The sequence below is a fragment of the Solanum stenotomum genome, chromosome 9 (assembly GCF_019186545.1).
Source record: "Solanum stenotomum isolate F172 chromosome 9, ASM1918654v1, whole genome shotgun sequence".
Taxonomy (NCBI): Eukaryota; Viridiplantae; Streptophyta; class Magnoliopsida; order Solanales; family Solanaceae; genus Solanum; species Solanum stenotomum.
Genome location: NC_064290.1, coordinates 46694816 through 46708417, shown reverse-complemented (window position 1 = coordinate 46708417; position 13602 = coordinate 46694816). Strand labels below are relative to the sequence as shown.

General features: G+C 33.0%; 1 protein-coding gene across 1 annotated transcript in view; it reads left to right on the top strand.

Moving 5' to 3' along the window:
* Positions 1–13602, top strand: part of LOC125877895 (uncharacterized) — a gene marked incomplete at its 3' end in the record, with an annotated part of 211228 nt that overhangs the window by 1958 nt on the left and 195668 nt on the right. The window contains exons 2-11 of the mRNA XM_049559186.1: positions 1298–1425; positions 1574–1645; positions 1718–1831; positions 1953–2021; positions 2097–2153; positions 2790–2843; positions 2924–2986; positions 3120–3182; positions 3499–3663; positions 3741–3898. Of these exons, the coding sequence (XP_049415143.1) occupies positions 1298–1425; positions 1574–1645; positions 1718–1831; positions 1953–2021; positions 2097–2153; positions 2790–2843; positions 2924–2986; positions 3120–3182; positions 3499–3663; positions 3741–3898 (943 nt within the window). The remainder of the gene's footprint in view (positions 1–1297; positions 1426–1573; positions 1646–1717; positions 1832–1952; positions 2022–2096; positions 2154–2789; positions 2844–2923; positions 2987–3119; positions 3183–3498; positions 3664–3740; positions 3899–13602) is intronic.

Below are 13602 nucleotides of genomic sequence, written 5' to 3'. Positions count from 1 at the left end.
AAAAAAAAAAAAAAAAAAAAAAAAAAAAAAAAATAATTTTGCACTCAAGAATGTGACCTAGTTATGAATGAAGTGGGTTGAGAACCATGAGATCTCATGTTCAAGTAAAGACAAAGACACTGTGATTTTTTTCTCATTTGACCTTGCTTGGTGGACAGAGTTACATGATACCTATTGCTGGTGGGAGGTGACCCGTGGAAGCTAGCTTGGACACCACAATTATCATAAAAATAAAAGAAAATGATTTTTTCAATAACAATTTAGCCTAGAGTATGATGAGGGCTTTCTGTCTTTTGATTATATGATTCTTGTATTACTAATACCTGAATTGCTATTCCATATTCTACCCGACATAAATTAATACATAGATTTTGTATAACTCATGCATGTATTACTTCACTTTGTGATTATACTGGGTATGTTGTTGTTGTATCATGTATGCATGTATTAGTTATACCACCAAGGAAAGAAGAAACCAAACATAGCATTAAGTATGTTGAATCTTATGTAGATTAGGAAAAAGCCAAGCAAACATGGTATAAGTTATACTCAATTTTATGTAGGTTGAAGATCAACAACCAAACAACATATAAATTCTATACATGTATTGTGGTACTTATTCTTGACCAAACGAGCCTCCTTGGTGCATTGGATTTCTATGGATTGAATTTGAGTGAATGTTGACGTTTTGATTAAAGGTCTGTAATTAAGATAGAAAATAGGAATGCATTATGAACTTAGCATTTCATTTATTATTAGGAAGAACCGAAGAACTGAACAATTATTTGCCACTGTTGGAAACATTTCTTAGTATAAAACTATTTAGAATTATCAATTATATGGGGTTTAGACTTCTGGTGGATCTCTTACTGTCAACTATATTAGCCCTTTCTCTTTTTTTGGATCTGGCTATTTTGTTAGTTGGAAAATTATTGAGTGATTTCAATCAATCAACTATGCGTCGAAACTAGTTGCGCTTTGCTATATGACACCTCTATTATCTATTTCAGTCTATTTGAGCCCATGTCATTCCAATACTCAATAATTTGTCCGGTGGGAACAAATAAGGATTTCTAACAAAGTATAAATTCTTCAAATCTGGTGTTTGTTCCTACAATGAAATCTTTCACCAAACTAATAAACTCCAGTCAAATGCTGACCTAATGTAGGTGTAACGACGAATAATCTGGGTAATGTGCAAAAATATATTCATTACTCTTCACTGTCTTTTCCCCTTGTTTTTACAGCTCCCTTCTAAGTAACAACTTAATTTTCTTTCCTTTTATTTGGATGAAAGAGTCGCGTATTGACGACAGTACTCGTGAACTGAGGACGAAGGATGAGAGAATCAAAGAGCTGGAGAATACGGTTGACTTGAAATTAGCCAAATTGTCTTCTCTACAAAGTGAACTTCAGTTATTTCAGGTTTGACAACACACCTTTTGAAATGAGAGTGGTCATTTTTAGTATCTGAGTAAGCTAAAGAATTCAGACAGTCATAACTGTGATAAAAACAGAGAAATTTCTGTGCTCTAGAGTGGTCATTAACTTGATATATACTTATCTTCACTAGGAAAAAGGTTCCCTTAATGCAAAAGTGCTGGTTGCGAAGGCTAATGTTCGTGCCACTGAACTTGAACGCCAGGTTAGTTATGTTTAAGCTGGGTTCTTTGTTTAGAGATTATGCTGCATTCCTTAATATTCTGTTGATGTGCAGATAGATGCTCTTAGAAGGGAAACAGAAGCACAAAACAAGAAGAAAAATATTCTTGAAATCAGTACAAATGAAGCGGAGGAGAAAATACAGGAACTGAATCTAAAACTTGAAAGTGTATGTGCTGTTTACTTGAATTTTCATATTTGGGACTTACAAATATAATCCTTTTTGCATTCACTTAATCACTTCCTTAGGAATTGACATCACTTTGTATTGTATGCATATTTGATTTTAGCTACAACGGATAAATGAGGAGCAGAATGCTAGGATCCGTAAGACCAAACGTGCTCTTCAAGTGGCAGAGGTTTCCATTACTTAGTTTCTTTGACAACAGGAAATACTGATTACCTGAGGGTACTAATTCTTTTGGTGGCTTCAGGAAGAAATGATGAAGGCTAAATTGGAGGCCTCTTCTGTTTCTGAGCAGCTTGAGCAGGTAGAATTAGTACTTCTGAAATTATCTTTTTTTTTTCTACTTGCACTTCTGGTCTGTCATTGATTTCAAATATATCTAGAAATATTTATCCCGAATGATGTCTTTCTACCTCCCGGAAACAGCCTCTCTACCTCCACGAGGTAGTGGTAAGGTCTGCGTACACTCTACCCTCCCCAGACCCCACCTAGTGGGATTTCACTGGGTATGTTGTTGTTGTTGTTTTTGATGTCTTTCTACTGCAATGAGGTTCTTATCCTCTCTTTACTTGTTCCATTTTTCTCTGGTAAGTTTCCAATCCTCTGGTTTTATACTCTCTTCCATCTAAAATCTGGGTGATGGAATTAACTAATCAAAATCGACCTTGAAGACCAAAGTATCATATTGTATTTCTTTCTGCTTCTTACTCTATACATATTTTCTGTCTTCCTTTTTTCTTTTCTATTTTTCCAAGTGAACTATTTCCCATTGGATCAATTAGGGTGGGGGTTCTGATATTTTATAACAAGAAAAAAACTGTTAGCAACTTGATAAAATCACAGTGTGATGAGTCAAGAGGAAAATCAATTAACTATTGACTGAATCACATGTCCTCTACTTTTTGGAATTTGATTGGGTGTATTATTGTGGTGAGACCAGGTTAAAGAAGGATGGCTTCCACCTTGGCTTGCCGTTCATCTTGTACATTTTCGGGTGATTATACTTATTTTTTTGCATATTATAAAGGAGTCTCTCTTTTTATCCATTTTCCTTGACTGATTGTGATTGTGCAGTCAATTGTTATGACTTACTGGAATGAGCATGGAAGACCATCTTTGGATCTGACCTTAAAAAAGGTCTTGTTCTTCTGCTAATGCTTCTAATTAGTCGGTACTTCATTTAGGTTAAATTACGCTTGTTCTTTATAGTATTCTTGAGATATCTATTCTGCATTATAGATGTCAATCCTCTTAATAATGATTGCTTCAGGCCCTGGAGACCAAATCTGAAGTAGTAAAGATGGCGAAGCCTCATATTCACTCATTTAAAACAGTAAGCCATTCCTTTTTAGTTTCTCCTTTCTACCAAAGGAAGCATTTCTTCTTTGGTAGTCCATCTATTTAGTTCTGTTATCTAGTTTGTCACTGTGGTCACCTTGACTCACCCCTTCTTAGTGTATGCCCTATATTTGCATAGCTCTTCCCTATCATTCCTCTATGCTTTAAATATATACATAGGTCTGGGAGATGATAATTTATAGTTCAGATTTTTGTTTGTTTTTCATTTCCAGAATTGAAATAACATTGTATACTATGCTTTTCTTCACTATGTTCAACTGTTCCTTGATTCCCTGTTGTTTCATTTGAAGGTATGGATCCCAGCTATGAAAGAGCGCTCAGTGGAATTTGCTCGTGATGCCGGGCCTCATATACAGAGGCTCAAGACTAAGAGCATTCACCTTTATCACGAATCCAAGAAGTTTATGGAACCTCATATTGTGAATGCACAGGAGGTCATCCAACCCTACGTCAAGGTTTATTTGTTTTTACCTTCTATGTTCAATGACTATGGTCAGCATGGTTTATTCATATCAGCCTACTAATTTTGCAGGAAGTTAGGAAAGTCACAGACCCTTATGTTGACCAAGTTTCACTGGTGATGAAACCTCATATTGACAAAGCAAGGATTCTCTTGCAACCTTACACCAAGAAAGTTCATCGTCATTATAGGAAGGTCAAGAAAACTGTCAGTTTATATCATCACCAGGCATGATGTCTCTTTCCCCTCTCTGTTTTCCCTATCTTGGTCTCCTGTTAAGTGTTAATGCTGCTTTACTTTTGATGTGACATCCTTGATGTTTTCTCCCTTGATTTTCTTTTCTTATCACGTAAGACCTAGAATTGTTCCCACCCGGACTTTTTATTACAAATACAACCTACAGTAACTATTGCCTTGACATTACCAACAAAAAGACATGATTTTATCTCGTGGAGTTCTCTGTCTGGAAGAAGGAATGGAGGATGAACTTGTTGGACAAGTTCACTATCAAGATGGAACGAGGGAGAGATGAAAAAAGTTGGACTTGAAATAAAATTAATGAGATAATTTACAGAATTATAAAGAAAAATTATTTGCATGAAAACCCATGTTTTGTTATAATGTGAGTGGATCATCATGAGCCAAACCTAGCTTTGCAAGAATAATTAACCGTTTATGATGTATAGATCAATAAGGACCTAATTAGAGATATCTTTTCTTTTTTATTGTGTTTTCTGATTTGGTCTCAGTTAGAGAAACTGGTGTATTCTTGCTTAGCAGACATCAAATAGGTAAAGGAAAGCTACACATGCTCGTGTTCTCTCACTCCGTGCTGTGGTTCTTTTTGTCAAAAAATAGCTGGGCCATGTGGGTGTGTGGGTAAAGGATTTTTGCATTGGTGCATGCCTAGAAGAAACCAGAATAACAACTAGTATTCTGGTGAATATGCTATCATCTAACACCATGTTCTCTTTTTCCATCAATTCAGGTTTTAGATGTACGGTTACTTGCTTCAAATGAGTGTCTGATTTAGAGTATATTTTAGGGGAAAGGCAGAAAAACACCCCCAAACTGTCTCGGATTACTATTTACTAGTTACACACTTGTACTTTGTGAAGGTCCTATGATCATCCTGGACCATTTTAAGATTGAACAAACACACCCTTAAAATGCTAATCTCATATCTGTGTTGGATTGAGAAGTACACACACCTGACACGTTTACATTTGATAAAAAAATAACTTTTTCTGTTTTCCCCTTGTTTTTTCTTTTTCTTTTTATTCTATTCCTTTTTCTTTTGCTTTCTCTTTCTTCTTTTTCACTCCTTGCCACTATATCACCGACATTGATTGGCCCCCTTCATCACCAGCGAGCCCCACCATCCCCTTCAAATAGCTCCACAATCTCTCTTCCCATTGTTGCTGACTGATTCTTTTCTTTTCCTTTATTTTTCATTTTTGCCAGCTTCTTTCACAGAGGAGAAAAGAAAATGGAAGAAAGGAGAAAAAAATACAGTATATATATATATATGGATATGTATGTATGTATATATGTATTTAATAACAGAAATATTATAAAAATGAAGAATTTACACTTTTTTTGCCTCACTCTTACTCTCACTAGTTTTAGTTTAAAATAGTCTAAGGGGGTCATAGGACTCCTGCAAAGTATTACTGTGTAAAATGTAACTGATAATCCTTGACAAGTCTAGGGGTACTTTTATGCCTCTTCCCTTATATTACATCAGTTTTGGTTGCATGTCAACTTAATTTGTTAACCAAAATTAATACAATGGAAATGTAAGCTTTATTGCCCATTCATGTGTTTTAGGCTTTTAGCTTTCATTCAATAGCAATATGGAGTTTCTCTTGCTATTATACATTGACCTAATATTTAACAATAATTTCAATGGAGTTCAAAAGTTTTATAGCAATGTCTCTTTCTCATTAAAAGTATGCCCTTACTGTACCTACAAAGGGGGGAAAAGTAGCAATTTACCTCTGATGGGTTCAAGAATGGCTGCCTGGTATTTCTGATTTTCCGATTAACACTATTATAATTAGGTGGAGATCTAAGTTTATTCTGGCTTTCTTCTGGTATGAGCATTTAATTCTTTTTAAAGAACACACCCCAAACGTGGTTTGTCTACAAAAACCAAGACGATGTGAGGACTTACCTTGACAAAAATTGTGAAAGCTATTGGGGAATGAAACACTGAATGATGTGGAATTTGGCTAATATGGCTACTTTGTTTCAATTAAGGAAAGGAACGTTCAAGCATACTTAATTTTTTTTTTCAATTCAAATGATTTCCTTTTTTCCAAATGTGTTGGTAAAATTCAACTCAAGTATTTCATTTATCTTTCAGGGATCGTTTTTTTTCTCTCTTCTTCTTGTGATGCTTGAAAATAGTTTTTCTTAGTCTTAAAAGGATGATGACAATCGGCTTATATGGATCATTGTTGCTTTTGAATTTGAAGGCTCAAGAAAATATACATCACATGTTGAAGAATCACCACATCACCAAGCCATATGCTACAAAGGAGTTGGCTTGGTATCTGGTATGTAATGCTATATCGTAATAATCTCAAATTTAACATCAGATATTGAGGGTAGATTATGTTCTAGTTCTTATGATATTTTGGCTTAACATTTAGTCATTAGTTTTCATTTTTGTATTTATTCCAGGCTTCAGCTTTGCTGGCTTTACCTGTGATCTTTCTTCTAAATTTGGTATCAGATTTTAGGCGGTTAGTTTTCACGACTTTGCTTTGGTTAACCATGATTCTACAGTTTTATTTGGAGTAGCTTTAACTTTTTCTTCCCTTTTGCAACTTCAATGTGATTGTCCTACGCATTTCAGCAGTAAGAAGCCAAAGAAGCATTCACATAGACACCATACAAGCCACACACGTCGCAGGGCTAAAAGAGCACATCCTGACAAATGAAGTTCTATGCGACCACTCTATATATTCCAATTGAATTGAAGGTAAAGTTTTACTGTTGCTAAATGAAATTTGCGGGCTATTTCATGATGGTTGCAACTGCTTCACTATCTAACCTAGTTCCTACGACCAATCAACAGGACGATAAGTTGTGCATATGTTAAGTAGATTAGTATGTTCTCTGGTCTGAGTTTTGACGTGACCAGGATAACGTTGATATATTGAATCATAATGCAAAGTTGACTATGTTAAATTGTACCCTCAATCGCACCATGATCTTTTGTCATGGAAATGCTCTGGAACAACCAATTCTGCTTTGATATTCTATTTGTAGGTTTTTCTAATGGAAATATATATGGCTGTGTCTATATTATTCGTTTCATTCATTCATGCATGTTTATTGTACAGATCACATGTTTCAGTCCCGCGCGCACTGCAATATCCAGGGGGTTGGATGCCCTGGTTCTTGAGATGCTAAACACAACATCCAGAGATTTTGGATAACGAATTAGAACGAAATGGTGTACTCAATTTTCTTGGAGAGAAAACATAGGGATTTAGCCAATTTTTAATACATAATCTATAGATTGGAGGATTTAGGCTTACTCTGATGCATCATCCTTTGTGTTGTGTAATGACATTGTATCTTTGTCAACTTTTTTCTTTTTTTGGTTTATCATTTACATGTTGGAACGCGCTATTATATATAGTTAAGTCAAATATCGATCTTTGATTTACTCCATCTTTTTCGATTAAATAGTTACCTAGCTCTTCTTAACGATGAAGAGCGGAATCAAAGATTTTTTTTTCTTTACTATTGATGGTTATTAGTGTGTGTTACTGCATGTTTATGTATACTGTATAGCTAAATTGCTTTAAGTTTTCATTTAGATGAACAATTAACACAAAGATGATAGCCTGATATGATGCTTTATTTACTTTAACATTACTAAGTTCATATTAAAATAAAAGTTATTTTTGACATTGGTCAAGTTCCCTCAACATAATTATGATCTTATTAAAAGGCATAATTATTCACCAAAAGATACTATAGTGAAACCTAAGCAAATGTAATATTGACCTAATTATTCACCAAAGATAATATAGTAAAATTCAAAATCTTTTGTAAAAAGAACATATAATTAGAAGAAATAACAAATTCAAAGCCTATAAAACCAAATCTTAGCATTTTGCATCAAATATCTATATCATGATTCTCATATATTATCTTATTACCTTTTCGAATCTCTTTTGATTTATAAGCATTTACCACATATATATCATAATATGTAATGATTATATATTGATGTCATTCTAGATCATGATTCTCATATATTATCTTATTACCTTTTCGATTCTCTTTTGATTTATGAGCATTTACCACATATATATCATAATATGTAATTATTATATGTTGATGTCATTCTAGATATGGTTACTTAATTAAAAGGGTTTGTGAGGTATATTTAATTATATTATTATATATTCAAGCCATTGGTGAGAAAGGTTATCCCAGTGAAGAAGCTTTAACAACATTTTTCAAGGTTAATTATTTATTTATAGCTTATTATTATTATACATATATTTTTGTGTTACCTTGATTACAGTATAGCTTTACGCATGTATCGAGATGTTTTTTTTCCCTTTTGTTGACATAGATCATACTTATCTTTTCTGTATTGTTTGAATTTTATCATATATCCGGAAGGAATAATCCTTCTTTTTAAAACATTTGAAAATAACTGATTTTTATCAATAATTTTGATTTTTTAAAAATTAACATCATTCTTTCTTTCTTTCTTTTCTTTTCACTTTTTTATTTTGTTTGTGCAGATGACATCCATCTATCAATGTTCATGGCTTCTCATCCTCCTTGGTTTTGCCTGAGGTAGAGTCTCTCTCCAGCACTGTTCATTGCACAAATAATAAATATGCAAATTATATTAAAAATTTATACGAAAAAAAAATACTATAAATTGCAATTTTTTTCATATCAATATAATGAATAAAACATCTTAAAATGTTAGTCAAAGTTCATATCTTTTTGACTCTCAAAAGGAAATTATAACAACTAAAAAGAAACAAAGGAAATACTAGTATAAATTATACAAGAATCTATATTTATAAGTTGGAACATATAATACACTTTTCGATCCATTTTACTTGTTATGTTTTTCTTTTGCATGCCTCCTAAAAAAACATTAACTAAAAATGTTATTAGACTAAATTTAATATTACCTTCTCTTTTTACCACATTTATCGAGTTAAAAAGATAAAAATGAAAATCAATAATTAATTATTCATCTTAGTTTTCTAAATAACAACTACATTTAGGGTCTGTTTGGCCATGCGATATGGTATCATGATATGGAATCATGATATGGTATCATGATATGGAATCATGAGATGGAATTGACGTTTTGTTTGGACATGCGATATGTAATTTGTGTTGTATATTTTCTCATAAACATAAAAATCTCATAAGTTGTAAAACTATTAAAATTGCCCCAATTGTTTATTCAATCTTATCAAATAAACAAAAAATNATCTCTTAAGTTATAGCCCCAATTGTTTATTCAATCTTATCAAATAAACAAAAATTTATAAAATCGCATAATAAATTATTACAAAGTTATTTGTTCTCCACTTAAATAATTGTTTCATCTAACTTTAATTTAATAAAAAAAATGAACATAAATTGTAGTGTATTAGTCTTTAATATAATCCTCCCACATAGTACGGACAATTCCTCACGTTGAACTTGCATTTCTCGATCATGTGACCGAGAAGACGAACCAACATTGTTACTTTGAGCCATTTGTTGGTCAATATCATCCGCAACTATATTTTCATGCTCTTAGACCATAAATATTTCATCAGTATTTTTGTATTCTCGCAAATAATTATGTAACACTGCACAAGCTTTGACAATTTTTATTTGTGTATCAATATCATAATGGTTCATGCTTTGTTTCAGTATTCTAAATCTATTTTTCCAAGCTCCAAAAATCCATTCAATCACATTGCACAGAGATGAATGCCTATAATTAAACAGTTCTTTCAAATTTTGAGGCTATCTTTCATTTCCTCGGTAATCTTGCAAATGATAGCGTAGTCCTTTATATGGAGCTAAAAATTCTTTTGTGTTTTGAAAACCAGCATCAACAACATAATATTTATCTACCGACAAACATTTTATAAAGAATTACTAAAAACATATGTGACGTAAATGAGACAGCTTTGTGTAAATAAATAATATTTATTCTAAGGATGTAATTTAAAGTTACCATATGGCAGAAATGGAAATGGTGGCTTTGGTTCAACAAGTGCATTCTCAAATACTTTACTATCATGCGTAGTACCTTCCCAACCAACAACAACAAAGGTAAATCACATATCAAAATCACAAGCACATAAGACATTTTGTGATGTTCTTCCTTTGCGATTACAATATGCTTGTTGCACCACTTTAGGAACCTCCCCTTCTATATATATTCCATCAATCGCACCAACACAATCCTATCAAATAAAAAATACATCAATAATAGTTTAGTGAACATAAAATAAATTGGAAGCATTATAGAATGCACTTCATAAAATAATGTTTGTAAGAGTAATAAAAATATTGCTTCCAACACAATGCAAAATCATAAAAAAAATATTATCTCTTTAAACAAAGTTGATAGGAAATATGTAACTAAATACTAATAACTTACACATAAAATATAAATGTACACTTATTAAGGCCATAAAATAAATTTATTACTCAATAATCGGTTGGTGTGAGTTAAAGTGACTATATGTTGGTGAGGATAATAAATTTTATGCCGATGAGAATAATAAATTTTAAAACGTAATGATGTGATTATAAATTTTATTTACATATGAAACAAATGGTTAGTAGATATAAATGTGGGTTGTTTTAACAAAATATAAACTCGTGGATCAATTTTTGTATTAAAATATCTCAAATCATGATATGGAATTCCCATATAATTCTATATCATGGTTTTTGGAGAATATGGAATCACATCTCATGATATGGAATCATGAGATAGAATCAGCGTAAAATCGCATGTTCAAATGTTGATTCCATCTCACAATACCATATCGTGATATGGTATCGCATGGCCAAATGCCTACTTAGAATTCGTTATTTTTAGCAAGTACAACAACTAAAACAGACCGAAGAAAGTAGATGTACAACCCATACATGAATACGAAAAACCTTGGTACATAAATGTCCTTACAATAAATAATCCTGTATTATTTATTCACCTTATGACAATCCCCAAATCATTTATTTTTTTACATAACAAAAGAGATTGTTCAGGTGGTTCGCATTCTCCACCATATCTCCCACTCTTAAATTATGGATTTAAACCATCACGAAGCTAGTTAATTAATAAGTATTTTGATAATGCAGTTAGCAAGAGAGTGGATGCAAGAATGGTGATACTTAGGCAAACAAGTTAGAACAATGGAAGAGGATGATCCATTACTTGTTATTACTTGGAGAGTGCAATACAAAATCTTGTTGCCAAGACAAATGCTTCAATTTTTTTGTTGGACTCAATGTTAAACGTAGTGGTGTTTGTCAAAAAGATCCTAGATCATTAATTTCCATTTGCAATTGCTATTGCTATTTTCAATGCCTTTATTATAACTAGCACATCGTAGGTCTTAGATTATTGTTAATTTCCCACTTTTTCTAAATTTGGGACAACATGATTAATGAAGTTTGTATTTCTTTCTTTTTTTCATATTCTTTTTTGTAAGTTTTCTCATTCGAGAACAATTTCAGACATGCATGACTGAAGTTGCAAGAATAGCAAGAGTGAAGAAATCAAGATAAAACATTACACAAGACATGATAAAAAAACGAACAATAATGATAAATGAATTAGAGAGGATAATATATAGTAATAGAAATCAAAGGAACAAGAGTAATACTACGACTATTAGTATTGAAGGATAAGCGAGACTACAGTACTCAACTATCTACTAACATTCTATCTTAATTCATAGAGTCCAGAGCCTAAAGGGCAAAAAAAATTGTCAAAAATTCCAAAAGGGCACATCAAATTTTTTTAAAACCAAAAGGGCAAATTCGCTCCTAACGGAGCGATTGCCCTCTGACACAAAACGAAAAATCGCTGCCCTAGCAGCGATTTTGTAAAAAAAGTTTTTTTTTATTAAAATGGCTGCGATTTTAAGTCAAAATTTTTTTTTCCTTACACATCGGGGCAACGTTTTTCATGCCTAGTGCTATTATTTTCATGCCTATTGTTAATTATTAATAATATAAAAATGATAACAAGACGGACAATATACTCAATAAAATTGTTGAAGCATGAGGAAAATTGAATTATATATCATAAATAATAATAAAAGAATATTAAATTTAAAAAAATAAAAATTTAAAATTCTAAAACCAAAATCAAGAAAAATAGATTTTTTTTTTTGAGAAAATCGCTGCTAAGGCAGCGATCTTTATTTTTTTTAACGTACGACAACTTTTGTCAGAAGAAAATTGCTCCTGAAAATCGTACGACAACTTTTGTCAGTGATTTTGGTTAAGAATTTTAAAAAACAAGTTTTTTTTTTAATTTAATATTCTTTTATTATTATTTATGATATATAATTCAATTTTCCTCATGCTTCAACAATTTTATTGAGTATACTTGTAACATCCGGCAATTTGAAATAACTATGGAAAAACTTGAAATTTGAAAATAGTCATTTTTGGAAAAATTTAAAAATCTGGAAATTTGGCTAAGTGTGGAAATCAGTGAGTTTTTGGCCAACTTTGAGCAGTCATAACTTCCATCTCAGGATGAGTTAGGAGTAGTTCCAGTTATGGTTGTGAAGCTTGTGGAATGGTCTTTCCAACGCCGCTGAGTTTGCTCGATTCCGAGCTCATATGAGGGAGTTATGACCATTGAAAGTTGGGAAGTTGGCAGGGAATCCGTCCAGAAATTTTAAGGGCATTTTGGTCTTTTCCCTAGCCATTTCTTTTGGGATTATATTGTTGTATAGGGCTGATCTTTGGATCATTTTGTCCCATTTTAAAGAGAGAAAGTTAGGGTTCTTGAGAGTGAAGAAGAGAAGAAGAGGAAGAGAAGAAGGAGGAGAAGAAGAGAAGAAGAAGAGATCAACAAGTTTCCGCCGTGGAAATCGTCAGGGGTGATCCCTATCAAGGTATGTGAGTTCTTTAGTGTGGGTTTATCCTTTCCCCCACACATCAAGCTCATTTTATGATTTGAGAAAAGATTGGATTTGTTGTTGAAGTTGTTAGTTGTTGTTGATGTTGTTAGTTGTGTTGTGGAAGTTATTGTTGGTTGTGGGACATGATTTGGTTGTGTTCTTGAGTTGAAATCTATTGTATATTGAGTGATTTTGTGATCCCTAGTGGTTGGGATTGGAACCTTTGAAGTTAGGGTGGTTAAGAGTTAAAGAAAAGAGGGAGAAAAGTCGGGTTTTCTGGGGAAGGGGCTGGCGCGTCGCGCCTGCCAGCGCGTCCCAAAGGGGACTTTGAAGTCCAGCCCTTGGGGCGGCGCGCCACTCAGAGCGCCAGCAGGTGCCTTCTGACCTTCAAGGGCTGGCGCTCCGCGCCTTGCAGAGCGCCAAGGACGCCATGTTCCCCTATTCTTTCCATGCTTTCTTATACATGTTCCTAGGTGTTATACCTATGTTCCCTAGTTGTTTCCAACACCCCAAAGTGTTTCTAAACATCCCTAACTCATCCAAATACGTGTGATCATATACCTTGAATCCATAGTTCAATTCAAGGCAAGTTAGTATCAAGTTAAAGAGAAGTTAGAGTCAAGTCAAGCCATGTTAAGAAGTAAGTTCAAGCAAGTCCTCCAAGCTTTTCAAGAGTCTTCATTGAACGTTTTAACTTCATTTTTAGACTCAAGTTTCAAGTCAAGCAAAGAGCTTAGAGTTTCAAGCTAAGTAAAGAGTCTCAAGACTCAAGTTAAGTCAAG